The sequence below is a fragment of the Orcinus orca genome, chromosome 15, assembly GCF_937001465.1.
Source record: "Orcinus orca chromosome 15, mOrcOrc1.1, whole genome shotgun sequence".
NCBI classification, from domain to species: domain Eukaryota; kingdom Metazoa; phylum Chordata; class Mammalia; order Artiodactyla; family Delphinidae; genus Orcinus; species Orcinus orca.
The window spans coordinates 39,035,041-39,062,219 of NC_064573.1; the positions used below are offsets into that span (position 1 = coordinate 39,035,041).

The 27,179-nt window shown below is 37.6% G+C and overlaps 1 protein-coding gene across 3 annotated transcripts in view; it reads right to left on the reverse strand.

Moving 5' to 3' along the window:
* ELP2 (elongator acetyltransferase complex subunit 2) overlaps positions 1-27,179 on the reverse strand; it is a 44,015-nt gene that overhangs the window by 11,312 nt on the left and 5,524 nt on the right. Inside the window, exons 3-18 of one of the 3 annotated variants that reach the window (XM_004283449.4) lie at positions 26,449-26,519; positions 22,590-22,746; positions 22,119-22,196; positions 21,324-21,521; positions 20,659-20,723; positions 19,852-19,918; positions 19,041-19,181; positions 17,455-17,550; positions 16,285-16,385; positions 15,966-16,097; positions 12,395-12,544; positions 9,200-9,388; positions 6,806-6,875; positions 6,182-6,277; positions 5,969-6,026; positions 5,283-5,355 (exon numbers count right to left, since the gene is read on the reverse strand). In XM_004283449.4, coding sequence (XP_004283497.1) covers positions 5,283-5,355; positions 5,969-6,026; positions 6,182-6,277; positions 6,806-6,875; positions 9,200-9,388; positions 12,395-12,544; positions 15,966-16,097; positions 16,285-16,385; positions 17,455-17,550; positions 19,041-19,181; positions 19,852-19,918; positions 20,659-20,723; positions 21,324-21,521; positions 22,119-22,196; positions 22,590-22,746; positions 26,449-26,519 — 1,742 coding nt within the window. The remainder of the gene's footprint in view (positions 1-5,282; positions 5,356-5,968; positions 6,027-6,181; positions 6,278-6,805; positions 6,876-9,199; positions 9,389-12,394; positions 12,545-15,965; positions 16,098-16,284; positions 16,386-17,454; positions 17,551-19,040; positions 19,182-19,851; positions 19,919-20,658; positions 20,724-21,323; positions 21,522-22,118; positions 22,197-22,589; positions 22,747-26,448; positions 26,520-27,179) is intronic. The other 2 variants (XM_004283450.4, XM_033412319.2) reach the window with 2 other exon arrangements.

The window sequence follows — 27,179 nt, forward strand, 5'->3', positions numbered from 1 at the left end:
GTATCTATTTAAAAAATTATAGGTAGTTAAAAACCTTCCCACAAAGATAACTCAAGGTCAGTTTGCTTCACTGGGAAATTCTACCAAATATTTAAGAAAGGAAATACCAATTCTTCACAAACTCTTCCAGAAAATTGCAAAGGAGGAAATATTTCTATGAGGCTAATATTACTGTGATACCAAAACCAGATGAAGCCATTACAAGGAAAGAAAACTACACAGCAATGTCTCTCACATACTATATATGAAAGTTTTAAACAAAATTTTAGCAAACTGAATCCAACAATATATAAAAATATAAGAAATCATCAACAAAATGAAAAGGCAACCTACTGAATGGGAGAAAATGTTTGCAAATCATCTGATAAGGGGTTAATATAAAAACTATATAAAGAACACATACATCTGAATAGCAAAATATAAAATTAAATAAATAAATAAAAAATAGGCAAAGAATCTAAATAGACATTTTTCCAAAGAAGACATACACATGGCCAACAGAAACATGAAAAGATGCTCAACATCACTAATCATAAGGGTAATGCAAATCAAAACCACAATGAGATATCACCTTACACCCATGAGAATGGCTATCAACAAAAAGACAAGGAATAAGTGCTGGAGAGGATATGGGGAAAAGGGAACCCTGTGCCTTGCTGGTGGAAATGTAAACTGGTGCAGCCACTATGAAAAACAGTATGGAGGTTCCTCAAAAAATTAAAACTGGAATTAACATATGATCCAGCAATTCCACTTCTGGGTATTTACCCAAAGAAAATAAAAACACTAACTTGAAAAGATATGTGTACCCCCATGTTCACTGCAGCATTATTTATGATAGCCAACATATGGAAACAACCTAAGTGTCCATCAAATGGATAAAGAAAATGGATCAATGGATAAAGAAAACGGACAGACACACACACCATGGTGGAAGAGTATTCAGCCATAAAAAACAATGAGGGCTTCCCTGGTGGCGCAGTGGTTGAGAGTCCGCCTGCCGATGCAGGGGACACAGGTTCGTGCCCCGGTCCGGGAAGGTCCCACGTGCCGCGGAGCGACTGGGCCCGTGAGCCATGGCTGCTGAGCCTGCGCGTCCGGAGCCTGTGCTCCGCAACGGGAGAGGCCACAACAGTGAGAGGCCCGCGTACCGCAAAAAAAAAACCAAAATAAAACAAACAAAAAAAAACAATGAAATATTTCCATTTGTGACAACATGGATAGACCTTGTGGGCATTATGCTAAGTGAAATAAGTCAGACAAAGACAAATACTGTACGATCTCACTTATAAGCAGAATATAAAAACAGCAACAATAAAAAAACCCACCAAGCTCATAGACATACAGAGAATGAATTGGGAGATGCCAGAAGCCAAGACTGGGGGATATATGAAATGGGTGAAGGGAGTCAAAACGTACAAACGTCCAGCTATAAATAACTAAGTCAGGGGGATGTAACATAGAGCACGGTGATTATAGTTAATATTACACTGCGTATTTGAAAGTTGCTGAAATCTTAAAAGTCCTCAGCACAAGGAAAAAATATTTCTTGTAACTATGTATGATGATGGATGTTAGCTAGACTTATTGTGGTGATCACTTCACAATGTATACAAATATTGAATCATTATGTTGTACACCTGAAACTAATATAATGTTATATATGTCAGTTATACCTCAATAAAAAGAATAATTGAAAAAAAAAAATATATATATATAATATAAGCATTTGGGGTTTGGTTCCAGGAATGCAAAGTTGGTTCATCATTTGAAAAATCAATCCATGTAATTCACCATATTAATAAACTAAAATGGGAAAAACATATGATCATGTTAAGAGATAAAGAAAAAACATTTGACAAAACCTAACATCCATTCCTGATAAAAACTCTCTGCAAACTAGGAACCGCAGGGAGATTTTGCAACCTGATAAAGAGCCATGAAAAAAAATCCACAGCAAGCATAACACTTAATGGACAAAACTAAATATTCTGTTGCTGAGATGAGGAATAAGGTGAGGACTTCTGATGTTACAACGTCTAGTCAACATTAAGACATCCATATGGGAAAGGAAGAAGAAAAATTTTCTTTATTCACAGGCAACATAAGCATCTATGTGGAAAATCCAATATCTACAATAAAGCTATAAGAAGTAATAAGTTTAGCAAGTTGCAGGATAAAAGACTGATTACAAAAAGCAACTGCATTTCCTTACGTGAGCAATGAACAATCTAACATAAAATATATGAAATAAGGATAAATCTGACAAAATACGTGTAAGAGCTGACACTGAAAAGTACAAAATATTCCTGATAATATTAAGATGTTAACACTGGGGAAAATTGGGTAGGAGGTATAATGGTATTCTAGGTACTATCTCTGCAACTTTCGTTAAATATAAAATTATTCCAAGATAAAAGGCTTACTAAAAAAAAACAAACAAAACCCTGAGAGAAATTAAAGATCTAAATAAATGAGAGGCATACTGCATTCATGAGTCAAGACTCAATATTGTTAAAATTCTTCCACAATTAATCTATAGATTCAATGCAATCCCCATCAAAATTCCAGCACATACTTTTGTAGAAACTGTCAAGCTGATTATAAAATTCATGTGGAAAAGTAAAGAACCTAGAATAGCCAAAATACATTTGAAAAGTGAGAAGAGAGTTAGAAGACAATTACTTCCTGGTTTCAAGACACAGTATAAAAAGCTATAGTTGTTAAACAGACTGTGGCACTGGCATCAAAACAGGAAAGAAAAAAAAAAAGATGAGTAGGACAAAATAAAGTCTAGAAATAGACCCAAACATATATGGACAGCTAATTTTGACAAAGATGCAAAAGGTACGAGGTGAAGGGATAGTCTTTTCAACAAATAATGATGGAACAACTGGATATCCACATGCAAAAAAAATCAACTGTAATATATACTCCATACAACAGGAAGAATTAATAAAAGATGTATCATAGGTCTAAACATAAAACTTAAAATCTATAAAACTCCTAGAACAAAATGCGGCAGAAGAACTTGAGTCAGGCAAAGATTTCTTTCTTTCCTTTTTCTTTTATGGCCACTCTGCACAGCATGCGGGATCTTAGTTCCCTGACCAGGGATCAAACCCGCACCCCCAGCAGTGGGAGTGTGAAATCTTAACCACTAGACCACCAGGAAGTCCCAGGCAAAGATTTCTTAGATACTACATTAGAAGCACAAACCCAATACAGAAAAAAATTGATAAATTAGACTTCACCAAAACATACAACTTCTGCTCTTTGAAAAACATTGTTAAGAAAATGAAGGAAATGTCACTGGGGAAAACTACCTACATAGCATATATCTGATAAAGTAGTATCCAGTGTATATAAAGAGCTTTTCAAAATTCGGTAATAAGAAAACAATACAATAAAGAACTGGGCAAAAGATTTGACCAGATACTTCATCAAAGAAGACATACAGTTGGAAAATTAGCACATGAAAAGCTGTTCAACATCATTAATCATTACGGAAATGCAAATTACAGGCACAATGAGATATTACAAACCTATCAGAATGGCTAATGTTAAAAAGATTGACAATACCACGCACTGGTGAGGGCGTGGAGCAACTGGAACTCTCATGTATTGCTAGTGGGATTGTAAAATGGTACAGCCACTTTGGAAAATAGTTTGTCAATTTCTTAAAAATTTAAATATACATCTACCATATACCCAGCAATTCTACTCGTATGTATTTACTCAAGAGAAATGAAAGCATATATCCATGCAAAGACTTGTATACAAATATTCATAACTGCTTTATTAATAAAAGCCAAAAACTGGAAATCACCCAAATGTCCATTAATAAGTGTATGGATCAACAAATTGTAGTATATCTGTAAAAGGGAAGACTATGCAGAAAAAAAAATGAGCAACTGATACATGGAACAACATGGATGAATCTCAAATTATTACGCTAAATGAAAAAAGCCAGATGAAAAAGAGTGCATACTATATGACTCCATTTATACAAAAATTTAGAAAATGTAAACTACTCTATCATGATAAAAAGCAGATTAGTGGTTTACTAGGGATGGGGCAGAGGAAATTTGGGGGGCTGATGGTATGTTCACTATCTTGATATGTAGTGATGATTTCACAGGTATAAACATATGTCAAAATTTATCAAATTGTTCACTTTCAACATGCAGTTGACAGCACGCTAATGACACCTAAATAAAGCAGCTAAAAATGTTAGTTCAAAAAAGAAATGCACATACTTGCTACAAGTGAGCCAACTTGAAAAGGAGAAAATAATTATGTGATTGACAGTGCCCTAAGACACAAATTAGCTGCTCGGTAGAAGCACAGTTATTCTTGCTACTTATGCCCTATTCTTTCCAAAGGGCCTTGTATTAACAGAAGGAAGTACCACCCTCTCAGTACCACCCTCACAAAGAGGACAACAAACAAGGGGGTGGGGCAGAAGGAGCACAACAATTATTTCCTAGGAGGTCCCTCAATACAGGCCAGTAGCAAGAAACCACAGCAAGAGCAGGGACAGAAAACAAACATACCAAAAAACCCCCAAAACAAAACAACCCCATAGGTGCCCATCCAGGTGGGCAGCTCTCATCATCATGCTTAAAACAGATAAATAAATTAATTTTCTTGGTGTCTTAATAAATAAATTTTAGGAAAGTTAGGGGAATGTGTAGGTCTCAGACCTTTCACACAATCCTCCACAGTATATAAATACTGAATAGCAAGTTCAAGATCATTCTCCCAGGCAGATGTCTGAGATGCACTATTCCACAGTGTCACGTGCTGGTGGCTCATTGAGCTGGCCACCATCCTGCCTCACCGTGGCAAGGGCCAAGGGACTCTACTCACTTAGGTCAGCACCCACAGTGTCCTCAAGAGATGGTCAGATGGCATACATGGTGCGGGGTTTCACCTTCTCATTCCCCTCTGTCTCCAGGACTCCCATTACTAAAAATTTATGCTACCACATTTTTAGCTCTCATTTTAAGATACCTGATTAAATAGTTTCTGAGTAGGGGCATAAATCGGCTCAAACCAAGTATTTAAGAACAAAAATGTGCAGCTGAAACAGATTTAAAAGGCAACTGCAAGCTTCTGATGGGACAGAATGGAAAAGAGACTGAGAAAGCAAGATTCAGAAAAATCAGGCACCTGTGGCCTTTCGTGTCAAATTCTGCCTCCATCACTACTAAGCTTGCAGGAGCCTGATGACTCAAATAACCTGTGACCAAGTAGAATAAAAAAGTAAAATGCCCTACCTTACAAGCTGAGGCAAGCAGTGTCTTTGAATTGCTACAAGCAACACAAAATATTTCATAACCATGTCCGTATCTAAAATTTAAAAAGAGAAAATGGATGACCCCTGTAAGTAAGTAATTAGTAAATGTACCTATTCCTGTGCTGCAAAATTTTTAAATGAGAGAAGAAATCAATCTCTCCAGCTAACACACAGTTCTTTTAAGAAACATTGTACTTTTGTCTAGGTAAATATTTGGGGTAAAAGCAGAGACTGGAGAAAAATGCCAACTTCCTAGTAGTAATACAACTTATTCAAACAACTAGATTAAAATACAAGTTTTCACCGCCAGCCAGCCACTACCATAAATAACAAACCATAGAAAGGTCCTGATAGGGAAATACTGTAGGAAAAAAAAGACCAAGAGAATAACAAAACTTAAAATTTTTTTTAAAAAGGAAAAAAAATAGTGTTGTCTCTCTACTTTAAAAATCAAGACCAATAAATCTAGTAAATATAATACATAGCAATATAAATATCTATGTGAAGTTTGATTTTCACCCCTTATGAAGGCCATCAAGAGATGTTTACAGCAGGAGGGAAAATGTAGGTAAGAGGAAAGCAAAGGAGAAAATCAAATTGGTTGGGAAGGGGGCATCACAAGTTACGATCGAATCAGACTAAAGAGCTAAGTACAATTTAACTTACAGTTTTTGAACTTCAGGCCACAAAGTATTTTGCAGAAGATGATCCTCAGTGGGAGGTTCTACAATAAATTTATAGCATTGCAATTAATTTTTCCACTTTCATGCGGATAAACAAGTGAATTCTGCAGCACTTATTTAGGTCAGTGGTGACAGACCCCATACTATGTGTACTGTACTAACGATTCTAGAGAACCATCTTTTTGCCTTTTCTTACCAGTAAGTATGGAGGGTTGAAAGGCCACCTGGTGATATTCGAAACCAGTACTAGTTAACAGCTCCTCTTCATCAGAAGGCTGAGAAGCTATATCTCCTAGTTTAAAACAAACATCAACATCATAAATGTAGTCACCAACTTTATGTCTCCTGCACATGTCCCAATATTACGGCCACTAGTTAGAAAATAGTGGTACCTGAAGGCAGTGTAGTTCAACGCTGTATCCGCGTGATGGCAAAGCCAAGGGTATTTCCACTACTCTGGTATTTTCCAAATGCGCTCCTTAGAGCACTGGTCAATTCCATAGATTCCTTCCTTTTCCTTTGACCTAATGTTTCCCAAACTTTTTAAACTGTGGAACACATTTTTCAAGCTATCCACATTAGCATCTGTGGTTGTGAGTGCTCCATGAAATACACTTTGTAAAAGCAGCACCTATTTCAGGGTCTGCATGTGTACACAGAGTAGTTACCATGAAATAGCTCACAGAAGAGAGATGCGTGTACTGTGATTTTTAAAAATAATAAATCACCTGTAATGAACATTAGGTACATAATATACAAATGTGTAACTAGGTTTTAAGCACCACTATAGGTTCAGTAATTTTGGAGACGAAAGCCTTACCCTGAAAGACAGCTTTATTTGATAATCCCAAAGCAGGGACGGTAGCTCCTTCTGGAAGATCACCATCTTGCTGGATAAAAAGTATGATACATGTTTTAAATGCTAAAAGTTACTGTTACCTCAGTCACTATAAAAAAATGTTATGCTCACAAATGCTGAGAAGCAGTGTAAAGACCATTTTACCATTCTGTGTAGATATCTGCCCACACTTCCATTTCCTGAACTGAGAGATGCAATACTAAGCAATCACTCTCCAGCAGAGAGGCTCCAGCTAATCCCCAGCCCCGACCCAATCCATAACGTCGGGCATCCTCTCATCCACAAGCTCACTGAACCCTGACAGCTCAATGGGTGTCAGGGTGTGACAAGGAAAGCACTGTGCTGGCTTCTAGCAAAGAATGGGCGGAGAATGGAAGGCCTGGAGCTTTATTTCCAAGAGTCTCACAGGCACATCCCTGGTGATGCTCATATAAACACACGTTTCCCAGGAAGGCACATAGTATTTTCATTAAACATATTTAAAATTTTGAATACTTTAAAACCTTGTAACAGAGTGCCCTTTGAAGTGGCAATAATCTGCTTATATCCTACAATATCAATTAAATTATTACATATGAAACAAATGCTAACCATCAAAAGTGGCACATGTCCATAAGCTAAGAGCATTTCTTACAATTTAAATTTTAATACAGGGGCTGGAACTGAACACAAACATGAGCTATGGGAATTTAAACCATCACCAAGAATAGGTACCTGAAATGCAGGATGCTTTATTTTAGAAAACAAGAAAAATAAAACACCATGGAAGAGAGCAATAAGAGGCATTCCTATATATCCCAACATTTAGTATGGGAACAAACCCAAAAAGCAGCAAGAGGCTTTCCAGTCTACAGGATTCCTGTATCTTAGGACACAGAATTGAATATACACCTGGGACTAGCCTCTTATGGAATCCTAAAACCACATTTCAATCCCTAGAATTGTCAGATCCTCAAACCAACTTGCCCTCCACCACCATATGCTCAGCACGGTATAATAACCAGTCGAGGCCTCCCTTTTGATCTTGTTCCACTGTCCATTAGCATTAGAAACAGCATAACAGAATCTTTCATCTCCTTTACCTAATCAAGAGAGCCTGTGGCCTGAGGCGCCCATGATACACTCCAAGAAACATAGTTGGACATTTCTTTTAAAATGACTCTTACTTTCTTCTCCAGTCTTACCCAGACTGGTGCTAGTGTCCCTGCCTTCAAAGTCTCTGGGCTCAAAGGTATCCTGCTCCCACATAACTCTTCGCCCCAAAGTGCTTTTCATCACTTTCTTTGTTTAGGGACCTCCGCTGGTACCAGAGTCTGAACTATGCCTGCCTCCCAAGGTCCTCCACCATTTGACTTTCCCCCAGCCCCTCCATTTCCCTCTATATACTCTTCATTCAAGCAGCTCTGGCCACCCCACTGCTCTCTGTCCTTCCATCTGCCTATCAAAATTGTACTCATCCTTTTCAAGATCAGAAGCAAATTCATGACCCAACTCTAAGTACTGCAACGGACTGTATGACGTGCACTTCTGTGTAACACAACTACCTTCCTACTTACTTTCCCTTCCTTCATAACTGGTTACTTTATAATGTTTATAACCATGTATTTTTGTAAGTGCTCAAATCTTTTGTAGAAAGGAGGTATAAACAAACATTAATAAAAACTTACCCTTTCAAAACTCAAATGAAGCCCCATTTTCTCATTACTCTACTACAGCGACCACTTCCTCCTATGAAAATTACTTTAGTCACAAGATTTAGCAATTAACTGGTTTCATCTAATAATTGCAGGTACATTAGTTTCATTGTCCACTACCCCAATCTACATCTAGATGGTAATCTCCTTGAAAATATGACCCATCTATTATGCTTTGTTTTATCGTAGTTATCAAGCACAGTGAAGACGCACAGTATTCGTGCCTTAATTTAACATTTTAATTCTTTACAGTCTCTTGGGCTTAACTGTTACAAAATTTCTTATATTAATATTTAAATTACTGCCTGCCACAGTGCACACAAAAGTTTGTCAAGCCAATAATAAAATGATTTGACTTTCTTTCTACCCATATACTCCATTTACAGCCTTAAGTGAAACTTTCTAAAATTTTCTTTTTTTTTTTTTTTTTCGGTACGCAGGCCTCTCCCGTTGCGGAGCACAGGCTCCGGACGCGCAGGCTCAGCAGCCATGGCTCACGGGCCTAGCTGCTCCGCGGCATGTGGGATCTTCCCAGACCGGGACATGATCCCGTGTCCCCTGCATCGGCAGGCGGACTCTCAACCACTGCGCCACCAGGGAAGCCCTAAAATTTTATATGAAGGGTTAACTAGATCTAGTTAACATTTAGAGGAATACTCACATTACAAAGTACGTGATTCAGTGACTGGCCCGTAATGGCACAAAAATTTTCCACAAAAATTCGAGGTGCAGAAAATACTCGAAGAACTTTTTCATCCGCTCCAGATACAAACTGAAACCTACTGATCATTGCCAAACATTTCAGGTCATATCCATGTATCTGAGGCCTTGCAATTTCATGCCAGGTCACCTGGGTATCAAAATAAGATAAACAAAAATGATCACACGTTTCAAAAACTGAATTCTTTTCAACAAGCAAAATACCAGACACAAAATCATTCATTATGCCATGGAAATGTGACCATGGGGCAGATTCATCCAAGTTATTCTGTTTATCAACAGATCAATACTTTTTATTGCTGAGTAGTATTCCCTTGTACAGCTATACCACAACTTGTTGATCTAGTCACCTACTTACAGACATTTGGGTTGTTTTCCAGTTTTTGTCTTACTAGAAAAAGTCACAAATTTTCGTGTATAAGTCTTTGCACGAATATATTTCTCTTGGGTAAATATTACCTATGGGTATAATAACTGGATGATGTGGATGTATATTTAAATTTTTAAGAAACTGCCAAATGATGTCCCAAAGTGGCTGTCCAGTTTAGAATCCCACCAGCAGTGTATGAGAGATCCAGCTGCCCACACCCTCCCTCATCAACACTAGTGCAGTCAGCCTTTCAACTGTAATCATTCTAATAGGGATGTCATGGTATCTCATTGTAGCTTTAATGTGCATTTCCCTAATGACTAATGGTATTGAGAATCTTTTCCTGTTCTTATTTTCCATCCATACATCTTCTTTGGATAAACATCTTTTGCCCCCTTTTTTTAAAAAATGGATTGTTTTTTTTTTTTTTTTTTTTTTGCGGTACGCGGGCCTGTCACTGCTGCGGCCTCCCCCGTTGCGTGAGCCATAGCTCACGGGCCCAGCCGCTCCGCGGCACGTGGGATCATCCCGGACCGGGACACGAACCCGCGTCCCCTGCATCGGCAGGCAGACTCTCAACCACTGCGCCACCAGGGAAGCCCAAAATGGATTGTTTTCTTATTACTGAGTTCCAAAAAGTTCTTTATATACTCTAGATAAAAATCTTTATCAGGTATGTTTTGTAAATACTTTCTCCCAGTTTGTGATTTTTCATTCTCCTGACAATGTCTTTCAAAGAGCAGAATTTCACATTTTGGTAAAGTCTGATTTATTGATTTTTTTTTAAAGGATGATGAATAAACAACAACTGAGTTATACTGATAACAAATTACCAAGAGCCACAGAAAACCACTCCAAAATTATTTGCCTTGTTTTTTACTTGACTATAGTGTTGTTCCCAATGTCCTCAACTCTACCAATTTTAATCTACCACATGCTGCTGAAGCAGAAATGTCAGTGGCCAATTTCATTAGCTTCATAGACTGACCCAGAGTCAGTTCCATGAATTTTTATCAGAAACTGAAGCTGACTATAGTTTCTCTGAGTATACAGTTCAATGGTTTATCAGTGGTAAAGTTTTATTGCGGTTTTTTAAAGCTCAGGGCCAAGCCTGAAAAGTTCCTTGAACAAAAACTGGCCTCGACCACTATTATTTAACACTATATGATGTTAGAAATTAGCTTTTACTACAGACTTGATAGTGTTTCTTTCTTTTTTTGGCTGCGCTACACGGTCTGTGGAATCCTAGTTCCTTGACCAGGGACCGAACCCAAACCCGAGCCCTCGGCAGTGAAAATACAGAGTCTCAGCCACTGGACCATCAGGGAATTCCCTTGTCAGTGTTTCCTAATGAGTTACATCTAAAATTACAAGGTATTATGAGAACTTTTATGTGGAACTGAAGTAAACACATTTTGACAGCTAACATTTTAATTGTTTGAATTATAAAGAATATGTGTATGCTTAAGTTTCCTTTAACTGAAATACAGTTGAAATAAAATGTAGTGTTATGTTAGTTTCAGGTGTGTAACATAGTGACTCGACATTTAAATACATTACAAAATCGTCAACCATGGTAAGTCTAGTAACCACCTGTCCCCATACAAAGTTATTACAGCATTATTCACCATATTCCTTATGCTGTGTATCACACTCTTGTGACTTATTTATAACTGGAAGTTTGTGCCTCTTAATCCCTTCACCTATTTCACCTGGCTTCAAACCTCTGGCAAACACCCGTTTTTTTTCTTTGCATCTATAAGTCTGTTTTCACTTTGTTCGTTTGTTTTGTTTTTAGGACTCCACATATTAGATCATAAGGTATTTGTCTTTCTCTATCTGACTTATTTCACTCAGCACAATACCCTCCAGATCCATGTTGTGATAAATGGCAAGACTTCATTTTTTTTTCCATTTTTAAAAATTTTTTATTTTTTAATTTTATTGAAGTAGTTGATCTACAATGTTGTGTTAATTTCTGCTGTACAGCAAAGTGACTCAGTTGTGCATATATTTCAGACTTCATTTTTTTAATAGCTGAGTAATATTCCATTGCCTATATACCACATCTTCTTCATCTACTCATCAATGGACACTTAGCTGCTTCCATATCTTGGCTATTATAAATAATGCTTCAATAAACAAAGAGGTGAATACATTTTTTCTAATTAGTGTTTTTGTTTTCTTCAAGTAAATACCCAGAAGTAAGACTGCTAGATCATGGGGTGGTTCTATTTTTAATATTCTGAGAAACCTCAATACCATTTTCCACAGTGGCTGCACCAAACTTACATTCCCACCAACAGTGCAGGAGGACTCCTCTTCTCCACCTCCTGGCCAACAGTCATTATTTGTTATCTATTTGATGATGGCCATTCTGACAGGTGTGGGGTGGTAACTCATTGTGGTTTTGATTTGCATTTCCCTGATGATTAGTGATGCTGAGCACCTTTTCATGGGTCTGTTGGCCATCTGTATGTCTTCTTTGGAATGCTTCAGTTTTTAAGAAAATACGAAACCATTTTCCAGACTGGCTATACCATTTTGCATTCCCATTAGCAATGTAAGAAAGATCCGGTCACTCGGCATCCTTACAACCACTTGCTATTGTCAGTATTTTATACCTTAGCCATTCTAGAGGGTGTGTAGTGGCATCTCATCCTGGATTTAATCTGCATTTCCCTAATGGCTAATGTTGCTGTTCCACTTTTCATGTGCTCATGGATGTTTTGTAAAGTGGATCAGTCAAGTAGGAAGACATTTTACCTGTGATTGGTCTTTTCTCTTCCATGGAGCAAAAAGTCGAGTTGTCTGGTCATTACCAACAGTAATGATAAATTCTCCTTCTGGATCCCATGTTAGGTCTTGGACACCATCAAAGTGTCCTGAAATAACAATCTCTGGAGTCCACTCTCTCTGCAATGAAAGTGCTCATGACACATCAAAATAATCAAAGACCATCACTCAAAATTAAACCTGATAATGCCTTCATCACTCAGGTCTGATATGGGAAAGACCTTAGCCCCCAAGCAAGGTGAAGAGCTAAGTAAACAAGATGGGAACTTAAAGTAATAGGATCTGTTTTCCAGTCAAGTATCAATATATTAGAACTTAAACATTCAAGCATGCGTTGTGTCCTTCAAAGCAGTAACCTTGGGAAAGTCCCCTCCATTCATCATTTATGACTGCCTCCTAGAACACTGCCTAACCTTTTTGTGCCTCAATTAACCCTTCTGTAAAAGAGCTACCTAGATCATACGTTTGTTACAAGAATTAGATGAATCTATATTTGTACAAGGCTGGCCCATACTAGATACTATGTGAGTATTTATCTGTCAAACTAAATAGTAGAGCACTGTGTAATGTGAGTCTGTAGATTCTGTGTGCCTGACCAACTTTCTTTATTAAGTGAAAAGAGCTGTAGGTGTAGAGGACAGAGGTTAAATCAAACATAGTTAGTCCACCTCCTGAGGGAACCTGCATCAGCAACCACATAAACAAACAGTGAAATGAAATACAGAAAATGTCATATGCCTGGTCCACAGAGCATCTTTTTCAACAACTCAAGTGGTGGTAAAACTTGAACTTTAGAGGAAAATTATATTTGTATAAATAGCTAAAAGGTCATTCAAAGCCAAGTCTGATTAATATGGTCAGCTAAGCTATATTATTTTCTGGTCAAAAACATAAATAGGCTGGAACAAAGAAATGCTGTTAATTTCTTCTGTGACATAAAAATTGATTCTAAAGTTAGCACTAATGGGAGGTTCCAAAAAGTTCTGAACAAAGTGCAGCACTTTTGACTATGGGTACAGTCCTAAAGGGCAGTGTTTGTTTTTAGAAATCACCCCTGATTGCAATAAATTTCCACTCTGGTGTGGGATGCTGACAATGGAGGAGGCTGTGCATGTGGGGGGGGGAAGGGGAAAATGGGAACTCTGCATTTTCTGCTCAGTTTTTCTGTAAACCTAAAATTTCTCTAAAAAATAAAGTCTAGGGACTTCCCTGGCGGTCCAGTGGTTAAGACTTCACCTTCCAATGCAGGGAGTGCGGGTTTGATCTCCGGTTGGGGAGCTAAGATCCCACACGCCTCTCAGCCAAAAAACCAAACTATAAAACTGAAGCAATATTGTAACAAATTCAATGAAAGACTTTAAAATCGGTCCTCATCAAAAAGCAAAAAAAAATATTTAAAATAAACAAAAGTCTATAAAAAATCACCCTAAATACTTGGTAAATAGCTATTATAAATATGAAGTCAAGTTACAAGCAAAAGTACAGTGAAATTCTGTCCTCTGGTTTGAGTTTCTCCCTACTTAACTGATGCTTTTTTCTATGAAGGCCCTCTGAAGACCAGCTGAAATACAGCTCAAAGGAGCTCTGAACAAAATTAAGGGACTTCCCTGGTGGTACAGTGGTTGAGAATCCGCCTGCCAATGCAGAGGACACAGGTTCGAACCCTAGTCCAGGAAGATCCCACATGCCACGGAGCAACTAAGCCTGTGCACCACAACTACTGAGCCTGCGCTCTAGAGCCCGCAAGCCACAACTACCGAAGCCCGCGCTCTAGGGCCCATGCTCTGCAACAAGAGAAGCCACCACAGTGAGAAGGTCTGCACACCACAATGAAGAGTAGCCCCCGCGAGCCACAACTAGAGAAAGCCCGCACGCAGCTACGAAGACCCAACACAGCCAAAAATAAAGTAAAAAAAAAGAACAAAATTACATTCATCCTAAAAAATATCTTATTTACAAGTGTCATAGCTAATGGTTCCCTGGTTCATTTAACAGTAAAAACAGTCTTAAAGATCAACTCCAAATCGAAGATACAAGGGAAAAGTAAATCACTCCCTATACTGAGAATTCAAATCCTCCTACCTGACACAACTATTACAAAGCCCACAAAATAAAGGTCATGCAAATCCATGAATTTGTACTTAAGTACCACACACTAACCAATTGCACCACTGGGGCTCCATGAATTTTTACTTTGTAAGGGAAGCCATTAGCTGCACATTCAAAATCTGCTAACTCACATTTTGCTCTATGTTCTGACTTCTTTGATTTATTTATTTAAAATATATAGTACCCAGTATGTACCAGGCCCTACTTCTCATACTATACCAATATTAATTCATTTTAGTATCATAAAAATCCTCTGAGTAGGTGCTATTACTGTCCACATTTTACTGATGAGGAACCTGAGACAAAAGTTCAGTAATGACCTCAAAAACACAGCTAGTAAGTGCTAAGGCCAAGATCCGTGTGCTCCTACCCACTTTTCCTGCTATCTCATTTCCCCAAACCCAAAAAAGCAGATCAGAAGCAAATTAGAAAGAAGAGATTGGAATAATGCTGAGAGGCAGCTAAATGATTAGAGGAAGATTACCCCTCTCTGAGAAGAGACTAAAAACTATAAGATCTAGAACAGCCCAATATTTGGAGGACTATTTAGAATTACACATATCAAGAGCCCCTGAGAGAATTAATATATTCTGTCATAAAATAACAGGTGCTTCTAATGCCCTTGTGTCAGTCATTCATTCAATAATTATCAATGGAGTACCTAGCTATCCAACAGGAAAATATCAAATTATGTTATTTTTAAGAAGACAAGAGGGACTTCCCTGGTGGCGCAGTGGTTAAGAATCTACCTGCCAATGCAGGGGACATGGGTTCAAGCCCTGGTCCGGGAAGATCCCACATGCCACGGAGCAACTAAGCACGTGCACCACAACTACTGAGCCTGCACTCTAGAGCCCGTGAGCCACAACTACTGAGCCCGCGAGCCACAACTACTGAAGCCTGCATGCCTAGAGCCCGTACTCCACAACAAGAGAAGCCACCGCAATGAGAAGCCCGTGCACCACAACGAAGAGTAGCCCCCACTCGCAGCAACTAGAGAAAGCCTGTGCACAGCAACGAAGACCCAACACAACCAAAAATAAATTAATTAATTAAAAAAGAAAAAAGAAAATTAATTTTAAAAAAGACGAAGAAATTATACATTTTAGGAAAAACTCCTACCACAAAATGTATATAGCTTTAATGGAGAGCTTAAAATTTATACAGCTTAAACTTCCCTTATGTAAGTTTACCTACCTGCAAATTTCAGTATCTCAACAATGCTGGACAACTGAATTTTATTCTTAGAAAAGCATGAGTTTCTTAACTAATATAACTACAGAATAAATTTACATAAAGAAGTGATGTCACCTGAACTTAAATGCCTCTACTATGCTTCTGTAGAGTGTTATACGTAAAACAACAGTTTTCCTAGGTTTCACGTAGGATTCACTTTATCTAATCAGAAATGATTTAAAAGCACTTTTCTTACTGGGTTAGTGGCATTCTGTTTCCAAAGGTGCAGTGCCCCGTGGAAAGCATGAGCAATGATCATGGAGCCATCTTCACTGAACTGGCAATCATAAAATCCCAGGGTATTGCCACCTACTTCTCCTACTCGAACCTATTCAACAATAGACGAAAAACAATTCAGAACCAATTTCTCACAACAGAAATCACTCATTCCAGAGATTATGTTCTCACTTATTTAACGTACACAAAGAGCAAATATTTGCAGCTCTAGGAATACAGACTTGGGATTTATTGTCTAATAAACCCAGTTTTCTGTTCCTTAAGTATTCACATTTTACCTGTTCTAGCCAAACGCCTGACTCTTCATCTGGAGCCCAAAGAATCATGGTTTTATCCATTGAGGCAGACAATAATCTCACTGGCTGTTGCAGAACACCATCTAAAGAAAAAAAAAAAAAAAAAACACTAATGCCTTTAGGTGATCAACAAGCATCCTGTTTGTAGATTACCAGAAAAACACAACATGGGTACTATAAGAACATTCACTGTTGCACTGCAATAGCAAAACATTGGAAACAACACGAAAGTCTATCAGTAGAAGACCAGATAAACAAGTTGTGGTAATATTTAGACAATGAAATGTTATACTGCAATAAAAATAAGTAAATTAGAGTTACATGAATCCAAACCATGTTAAGCTAAAAAGACAGGTCGTATGAGGACAAAGGCATATTGATATCAAGTTTTAATAGCTGTAAAACAATACTGTTTATGGTTACACAAATGTGCAGTAAAAGTATAAAAATATGCATGGGAATAATATACACTGAATTCAGCCTCAAGGGAAGGATGAAGGGGAAAAGGTTCAGGAAAAACTATACAGGGATTCCCCAGTTTCTATAATATTTAATTTATCTTTTTTTAACTGCAGCAAATATAGCATAATATAATAAAAGCTGGATGGTGTTACCTGAGCATTAATTATTGCTATTCTCTATTGTTGTCTTGGGGAAGGGGCTGGGGGAAGAACATGAGGCTGCTGCCGTGCGCACCTCTACACCCCAGCATCAGTCGTCACTCCATAAACAGAAGTTAAGGGCAAAAGAAAGAGTGGGAAGTCTTTACTTTTTCATAAATGATGTATCTTGGTATTACCAACTTTATATTTCCAAGGGTAAAGGTTCCAGTGAAGCTGGCTTGAAAGTTAACTTCTCTTAAATCCCATAAGGACTAGGTAAAAACTTTAAAGAAAAAAAGTTAAAAGGCATATGGCAGTTATGGCATCATGGCAGGAAGCATACTTTTCCCTCTTAGAAATACAATTTTCAACAGAATTGAGTGTCTAGCAGAACAGGGCTGCAGTATTACACTTTGCCAACTTGAAACTGTCTTATAGTTGATATTTCTAATTACACTCAAAAAATATCCTCTACTTCATTTGTTCAGCTTAAAATTCTGTAAGTGAGATTGTACTGAAATGACAGCTTTGTGTATGTTTTTCTTCCTACCTTTGTAAAATGAAGGCTGCCAATGAACTGCATTTACCCAGTTTTCATGACCAGCCAGCACAGTCTCCAGAGTAACTGCAAATGCTATTTTAATACCTGCAACAACAAAAAAAGGATTCTTTCCACAAAGCTCTTCTAAAAATAACATTTTCAATACCAGCTCGGTTGTACAATTACATCCAAAGAAAAAAAATCAGAACAGAACATGATTTATTTTCAACAAAAAGCATTCATTCTAAATTTCATTAACTTTACCCACTGTTCATAACTACAGGAGAAAAAAGTTCTAAAGATATATAAATTTTTTTTACATTTTCACTACCTAGTCACAATAAAAATTAAGGAATATGTTCTATTTTAAATTTTCAGGGATACTCTTACACTGCAATTAAAAAACAAAAACAGGGAATTCCCTGGCAGTCCAGTCAGTGGGACTCCACACTTTCACTGCCAAGGTCCCGGGTTCAGTTCCTGGTCGGGGAGCTAAGATCCTGCAAGCCACACAGTGCAGCCAAAAAAACAAAAAAGACTCAAAAAAAGCAAAAACAGACATGCCAGCCTCCTTGCTATCCTCACTCATTTTGTGTAATAAGTCTAAAGTACCATTTAAAAAAAAAACCTAAGATAAATGCAGAAATAAAGGAAGTCAAATCAGTACTGTGACCTTTCAAACAAAATAATTAATGAAAATATCACAAAAATGTTCATATTTGGAAATAGCTACTCACAATATGCTGGTTATAGTATTTCTTGGTTCTCTCCAGAAATCTGTTACCAAATCTCAACTCCAATGGGCTTTACAACCAAGAAGAGTAATGACAAAGAAGAATATTCCTGGATGAAATGTTTACTGAGGACTTATTTTATAATTTAGATACACATCCAAAAATATCTCCTTCAAATACAACATCCCAACAGGATCTACCATGGAGGATTACTCTTCTGATGCCAGATAGTAAGAAAATCAGAATTATATATACTACTCAAATATAGGGATTTAGTTGTCTCTGATGAATATCCTCCAAAAAAAGTATGAATAATTCACATTAACCCTTTAGATCTTCCTATGCTAAAACTGCAAATTAAGTAATATTTTACAAACTAATTTATTGAGAAAATAACATTATTTTCAGCAATTTAAAAAAATCTCACTAACATGGTTCAGAAAGAAAATAAGTTTCATATATGAAAAATGACTTACCCTCACATAAAAATAAAAAAGGAAAAATGCACATATCAGTTTCAGCTAGGGATCTGATACTTCTGAAAACCTAACCTTCGGGCTTCCCTGGTGGCGCAGTGGTTGAGAGTCCGCCTGCCAATGCAGGGGACACGGATTCGTACCCTGGTCCGGGAAGATCTCACATGCCGCGGAGCAGCTGGGCCCGTTGAGCCATGGCCGCTGAGCCTGCGCGTCCAGAGCCTGTGCTCCGCAATGGGAAAGGCCACAACAGAGGCCTGCGTACCACCAAAAAAAAAAAAAAAAAAAAAAAAACCTAACCTTCACATATGTGTGTAGTGAAACATAAGTAAATCAGCTAGGAAACCTGAGTATTGTTAAATCAAATATTTTCATTATTACTCACTTTCACTTTCTATAGTAAAAGTATTTTCTTTCAGTCTTATATTATCATCTTCCTGAGTTTCTAAAAATGTCGATTTTATATACAGCCTCCATATGCGTATCAGGCAATCTTGTGAACAGCTTGCTAGGAAAAGATCTCTACCTAATTAAAAAAACAAATTTTATTACTTTTAGAACATTCTGTTCTTAAATTTAAGTATAAGAGTTTTTCTTCTACAATATACACATTTCTAGATTTCCTGAAAAAATTAGACTTTGCTTCCTTATCCTTCATTCATTTGACCTATATTCATTTTCAATAACACTGACAAATATAGACAATGCTAATAAATGGTTATAATATGTGGTATTCCTATACAATCTATTAATTTCTAAAAAGAACTTCTCAAGAATGTCTGCATGTGTAACAACTAGTGTCCTCTTATAAACATCAACTTGTTTCATCCTCTACCAACCCAACTAATAGTTAATACAAGGGATAAGTATCCTCTTTTCTAATCGGGCCAATAGGAAAATGTTACATACAAAGAAAATTTTTAATTAAAACATACACGGGGGACTTCCCTGGTCGTACAGTGGTTAAGACTCCACACTCCCAATGCAGGGGGCCCGGGTTCAATCCCTTCTCAGGGAACTAGATCCCACATGCATGCCGCAACTAAGGAGCCGACAAGCCACAACTAAGGAGCCCGCCTGCTGCAACTAAGACCTGGCGCCACCAAATAAATAAATAAATAAATAAATAAGAGGTTGCTTTGAAATTACACATACTTGTCCCCATTATATGTACTTTAGCAAAATTTCATACTGACCAAAGGCTGCCCATTCAACGCCTCTTATCCAATCCTCATGTCCAGATAGAAAAAGCACTTTCTGAAACTAGTAAGATAACAAAAATCATAGGACTTGATGTAAGAATTTAATATTTTCATGTATATCAGTGACTTAATTTGGTCCCAGCCAGTCTGACTGCATTGCTTTTTTTTTTTTACTGGGAACACTATCTGATCAGACATCAGATAGAGCTCTCATTTGGGAATGAAAAATCTCATAATCATCCAAATTTAACTGAGCAATCCTGAGCAGATAATATCTGTAGTTCTCAAATACACTAAACATTCACAAGGTAAAATGACATATGCTGTGGACACAATATAGAAAAAAGCTGGGTGGTTGAACATTCACAGTCATTTTTAACTTTCTTATAAAATGCAAAGAAACAAATACCTCTGTTATTAACTAAACGAGCCTAGAGTTAACCAACCCTCTTTCTGAAACTTCCCTCTAGTTTAACCACTCAAAGAATAGGTAAAGCTCAGAAGGACAAATAACCACTGCTAGGGAAGACAAAACACTACTACAGCATCTTCCTTCTCTTCTTCCCCACCTAACGACCTGTTTCCCCCAACGCCTCTGGACCTGGTAGCCAAAGCAGCAGCAGTATACCTGGTGTTCAAAGAGTGCAAAACTGTTTAATGGAAGACTGCCAGAAAAGATTCTCCTATTGGATTATTTAGATTGGAACATCCCCCAAATCCTATAATCTAGAAATAATCTGTATTAAGACATGTAATTAAGCAGAACATAATTCTAGCCTCTTAAGAAACATCATTAATTACCTGATCATTCTGTTGAACAAATAAGTGAATTTTGCAGTCATCATCGCCACATGCTAATATTGGTACTGGTGGGGGGAAAAGAGGCATTGCTGTAAGTATTCCATCGTATGTTATGACCATCACCTATGCTGGATTCTAAGCTCTAGGTAAAGAATCCTGACTCCTGCTTCCCACACCACTGAACAAATAAATTGAAAGTGCTCAATAAACATCTTTAGGAATAAAATGAATATTCTAAAATGTTCCATTAAATGGTTACTCGGCAAAGAATGACTATTAACTGAGAATCCTTTCCTTTATTCTGTGTTATTTACGATAGAAGGAGCAGTAAAAGGAGAAGCTCGAGAGCAAGCTGGGAGCATTTAACTATGTCAGCCAGAAGACTAACAGGAAACGTTGTTAGCCCAAGTGAATAATAAAATTTCTGGGAGAGCTACTATGAGCCCAGCATCAGGGCTACTGTACAAAGATTTAAGGGTATGTTTGTTACTTTGAGGACCCTACATTTTGAGAATTTGATAGTAAAACAAAATCCATGAAGTAAAGAACAAAATAAAAGAGCATATAACTAACTATGTGGATAAAAAGTTATGAAAGGTGTGACTGTAAAATTAGTTTTCTTTAAATCAACGTAAAAAAAAAAAAAAGCCAAAAACTCCAGTCACTTGGCCTCAACGTAGATGCAAAGAAATCAAATTCTATGTAATGAAACCAGAATGTGCGTAGTTCCTCCTCCTGGGGAGCCCTCGCACAAAGTGGAACGTCACGTGAGAGCACAGAGCCGCAGCTCCTGCTGCAAAGGGCAAAAGAGCCTGGAGGCTTCCAGGCCTGGCCTCTCCCCACCAGGTCTGTCCTCCAGGTAACTGAAGAGGCACAAGACTGTCTGACTTGCATTGGCCATCATCTTTGTGGAGGATAATCAAACATAGGTACAGACGGGTTTCACAGCAAAAGGGGAATTTTTTCTTTGGAGATTTTAAGTGGTCTTAGGCAAACTGTCATTACACAGGGTGCTGTCATTACGTAGGGTGCTGTCATTATGCAGGTGCAGGGGCTGTCACCTTGACAGAAATACTCATATGATCCATGTTCAGTACTTTTCTCAACTTATCCCAGACCTTCACCTTCTACAGAGCTAGGTAATTTTCCCAAATTACATCTATATACATCGACAGTATATTTGATAAATAGCAGTACCAATCTTGAGTACATATTGAGTCACTTAAATTTTTAACTGCTACTAAAGTTTCTAATAGCCACCCCCCTTAACCCCCTTTGACCTTATGTTTTATACACAGGTCATTTGAATACTGAGAACAAAAGTATGTTATCCATGTCTCAACTTGTTTCCTGAAAACATTTAGACACAAAATTGAGATCCAGTATGTTTTTTAGGTTCTGGTTGTATGGGGATATAAAAATACATTCCTCTTTCAATATACACTTAGCAGGATACTCACCATCAGTATTAGGCAAAAAAGACAAGCAGAGAGCCAGAGTGAATCCATTTCCAAAGTCCAAAGTCTGAAGGCATGTCACTAAGAAATAATAAAACACATCACGAACAACTAACTCTGAGTGTATCCAACCTTAGAGGTTGGGTAGCATCATCAGATGTCAGCAGGGAGATGAGAGAAGTCAGTCCTGAGCCCCCAGGGATGATGGGAATTTAAATGGCCAATTTCTAACAAGGTTACAGAGAACAAAAAGACATATGAAAAGACTTTGAAGGAATTTACATTATCAAACAGTTTGGTAAAGAGGAATTATGGAAAAGTGCAAAAGAAACAAACATGTAGATTAGAATTCTAATATTTTTAATACAGCTTGAAAGACTGAAAAATTACATGAATGCTCTTCTAAGTTGTCCTTCATATGATAATTAAATTACTTAATTTCATTTGTTTGGATCACAATGTCTCTAAACTTACCTTCAGAACCCTGTTTAGACCAGACTCGAATAGTAGAATCAGAAGCTGCAGACACTATCAGTGTATGTAATGCAACATCCGATGCCCTCCTCTGGTAAACAGCATGCACTGCATAAACAGGTCCTTCATGACCTTGGAGGTGGACTGCTTTTAAAAGCTGAATCACAAAGAATAACAAAAGCATTATGATAAAAAAGGAATTATCAGTTTCACCTGTATTTAACTAGAATCAGAGGATTAAAGGTACTGTTAAAATGCCTGATCCAGAAGTAAGTCCTCTCAACTGAGAAGAATGTAAACGTTTGAGAATCCTGCCTGATCATATTAACTATACACAAAATGTGCACACCCTTTGACACAGCAATCTCACATCTGAGAATCTACTCTGAGAGAGCAGTACTAGTTTAACAAGTAATAAAAGACAAATGCAGAAGGACATTCATCACACACCCTTTAGGAAAACTTCAATCAACCTATAAGTATTAATAGGAAACTGATTAAATAATTGTAGACATATTCTAAGCCAACAAAAAGGATAATGCATGCTTATTACCATGGAAAGACATGCATGACTTTGACATTTTTGAAGAATATAGGCCAGCTTTGTGGACTGTCCCTCCTCTTGGATTAGTCTAATATTTCCTCATGAACAGACTCAGGGTGTACATTTTGACGTCACCACTACATAACTGCATCACATCAGGAGGCACACAATGTCAGTTTGTCTCACTTTTAGTAAAATTAACCCTCACATTTTAGTAGAGGTAGTATCTGCCATGCTTTTTCACTGTGAAATTAATTTTTTTTTTTGGTGGTAATATGTGAGATTATACTTTGGGACTGAGTAAATACTCTATTTTCCATCAAACTTTTACCAAGTATGTTTAGCATCCACTCATAATACTTACCTGTATCAATCAGAGTTACAAAATGGAAAAATGACAAAAAGAACTGGGAAATTCCATCTGTTTATCAAGTCTTCTAGCTTGCCATGCAAGATTATTCCCTGCAGCATCGTTTCTATTTTGGATCTACTTTTTTAGAGTTCCAAATATGTGAGATTCTACCACCTCCTTTGAGAGGTACCTTTTGTAAACTGTTGTCTGCTGAAACAGAGGTGGCTCTTAAATGTCTTCTCAATTATTTTCCCAATTAGTTAAGCAGAACTCTGCCACTCAAGAAGGTAATTGATAGTTACATATAAGGGGGTCTGTACACTAACTTCCTGTAATTAACCTTTGGCTTCTCTGAAAAAAACACTTTTTAAAACTCAAGTACAATAAAGTCACTTTCATGTATAATTATACACACATAACCAGAGATCTGGAACAATGTTCATTAGAATGTTAACTGTTGAAATTCTGTATCTTTTTCCTTCTTCCTATTTTTCTGTATTTAAACTTTACATGAGTCTGTATCATTACCCCCTGAAACATTAAATCTATGGAAAAACTCACTTCACATCCTTTTTTTTCTATTTTATTTATTTTTTAAAAAATTGAAGTATAGTTGATTTACAATGTTGCATTGTGTTAGTTTATGGTGTAGTTATATATATATATATATATATATACACACACACACGTATTCTTTTTCATTATGGTTTATTACAGGATATTGAATATAGTTCCCTGCGCTATGCAGTAGGACATTGTTGTTTATCTATTTTATATATAGTAGTTTGTATCTGCTAATCCCAAACTCCTAATTTATCCCCACTCCCACCCCCTTTCCCCTTTAGTAACCATAAGTTTGTTTTCTATGTCACTTCACATCTTTTAAGCAGGGTTGTATTTCAACCATTAGAGAATCTTAAAAGCTCAAACAAAACAAATCTCTCAAGTTCACCAGCTTTTAAAAAAATGATGCCCACTGTTCGGAGACTCAAATCGCTCATTATACCAGCTTAGAATTATTTCCTTTTATCAGAAGTCAAGATGTAGTGAACACCTGTGTGCATGGAAATGCATACCAGAAGGAAGCTTTAAGCTTCTAAGGTTATAATATGGGACTTCTTCCCCCAAATCCTCTTATTCCCTTCATCCCTCTTTTATGCCTTTCATCCTCCTCCCTGTTTGGCCTCACATTCTACTTTCCCGTCCGTCTCTAAGTTCGCTGTCTGCCATCAGATACTCAGCCTGCAATCCTCTCTACTGACAGAAGCGTAGGGCAGCACTGAGGAAAGAGTCTTGCAAATCTCAACTCAAGGTCTCAAAAATGAGTGCTCAAATGGCTCTCTCTGGATTCCTCTGCCAAGGTAAATCCAAACAGGAGCTGCTTTGCTACACAACCATTAGAACTCTCATTCAAGTCTAAGTGACCCCACAATCCCCTCCTCCACACCTGCCCCCTGTCTCTGGCTGGCAATACAAGTAACATGTTAACAACTGAATTCCACATCTTCCCTCTAACTTGCCTATTTTGCTTTGTAGAAGTATCTTTCTTCCAGAGCCCTGAGCCAGAATCCCACTCTTTTTGATTTCTCACTCCTCTACCCAATAGCTCCCTACTCCTTCGACAACTATCTAGTCAATGCCAAAATCATTTTCCTTCAAAAATATATCCCATATCTCTTCCTTCATATTTTTTTCCTATCCTAATTTGGCACACTCCTGTCACTCATCTTCTTTGGTATTCATACTCCACTGGTTAGAAATCCTCAATGACTTCCAAATGCCTACCAATAAAAAACAAACTCTTGAAGCAAGTATTCAAATTCTCACGAGAACTTCTCCTTCTCTACTTCTCTAATATTACAGCCCATAAGTGTTATCTAGAAACATTTCCAAAACTATGTTCCTCAAAGTTACAAGGGATACTAAAAGATCTGAAGAAAAAAAAAAAATCAGACTTGAAGTAAGTTTAGGAAATATTAGTTAAACAAAGATAAGCAGGTTTTTCCATATCAGAACTTTTCAGAGTCTTCACTATGCTCACAGGCATTGTGATTCTCTAAGAGAAGTATATGATATGCATTGCTTCCCAAACTTGACTGGCCACAATCAATAACTGGGAGATGAATAATTCTCTGAACAAGCTCTGGAAAGCCCTGCCCTTAAAACATCTTAGGCTTTGGTTAACACTGGATACTTCTGAGCAAATGGTCTCCTTTCTTACCTGCACTTTGATTCATATATTTTCCCTACCTGGAACCCTCACCACTTTAATGTTTCCTAAGGAAATCATCTCACACTATCAGACCTAACCGAAAGGCCGCCTCTTAAATCTCTAGTGAACTTCCACGGCAGCATGGTTGTGGTATAGCAAGTGAAATCACCCACCCAGAGCCACCTTTGTACTTCAGTTATTCAAGTGCATTTTGCCTTCAAAACTATGTACACAATTCATGAATAGGATTCTGCCTCATCTACTACACCTTCCGCATGGCAGATGTTCAAACATATGATGCACTAACTTTACATTTTTAATCTTTGCTTGTGACTAGAAATAACCTAAATGTCTATCAGTAGAGGTCCATACACACCCAGTATCGCATATTATAACATCACTCAGAATTATGTAAATCTATATCCACGTGATAACTGCTGTCCTATGCACAGAGCAGTATTAATTTTTGCTACCAATGAAAACAAGACAAACATACCCTGTAAGAGCAGTCTGAAAATTATTCCAAATGATGAGAAATTCACAGAAATGACTGACAGCATATGAATACAGAAGCAGATTACAGGGAAGGGTACAAGGCCTGTGAAGTATGGAAATATACAGGATCTGGATTACTGACAAGCAAGAATGAGGAAATTTCATAAAGGAAGAACACAGTAGAAATGAGGGAAAAGACTGAAAATAAAAGTAGATATAACAGTCATTTCTTATAACCATAAACATATCTACCCACCTGATTATTCTCTGTTTCCCAGTGAATCACTTGATTATCAGATCCTCCAGAAACTAATTCAGTAGAAGGAGCTGAAAAAAAATCATACCTCAGTAAACATTTTAATTCTTTTCCAGCTATTTTGAAAAATTTCAAAGCTACAGAAAAGATAAAAGAAAACTCATATACCTTTACCTAGCTTCACCAACTGTTTAGATTTTGCCATATTTGCTCAATTATCTTGCTCTATGTACACACACACACCCTTTTCGTTTTTGACAAACGATTTAAAAATAAGTTGGAGGGACTTCCCTGGTGGCGCAGTGGTTAAGAATCTGCCTGCCAATGCGGGGGGATGTGGGTTCGAGTCCTAGTCCAGGAAGATCCCACATGCAGCGGAGCAACTAAGCCAGTGCGCCACATCTACTGAACTTGTGCTCTAGAGCCTGCGAGCCACAACTACTGAGCCCACATGCCACAGCTACTGAGCTTGTGTGCCACAACTACTGAAGCCTGCCTGCCACAGCTACTGAAGCCCGCGCACCTGGAGCTCATGCTCCACAACAAGAGAAGCCACCACGATGAGAAGCCCACGCACCGCAACAAAGAGTAGCCCCTGCTCGCCACAACTAGAGGAAGCCCGCGTGCAGCAACCAAGACCCAACGCAGCCAAAAATAAATAGATAAAATAAATTTACAAACAAACAAACAAAAATAAGTTGGAGACATGATGACCTCTGATCCTTAAATAT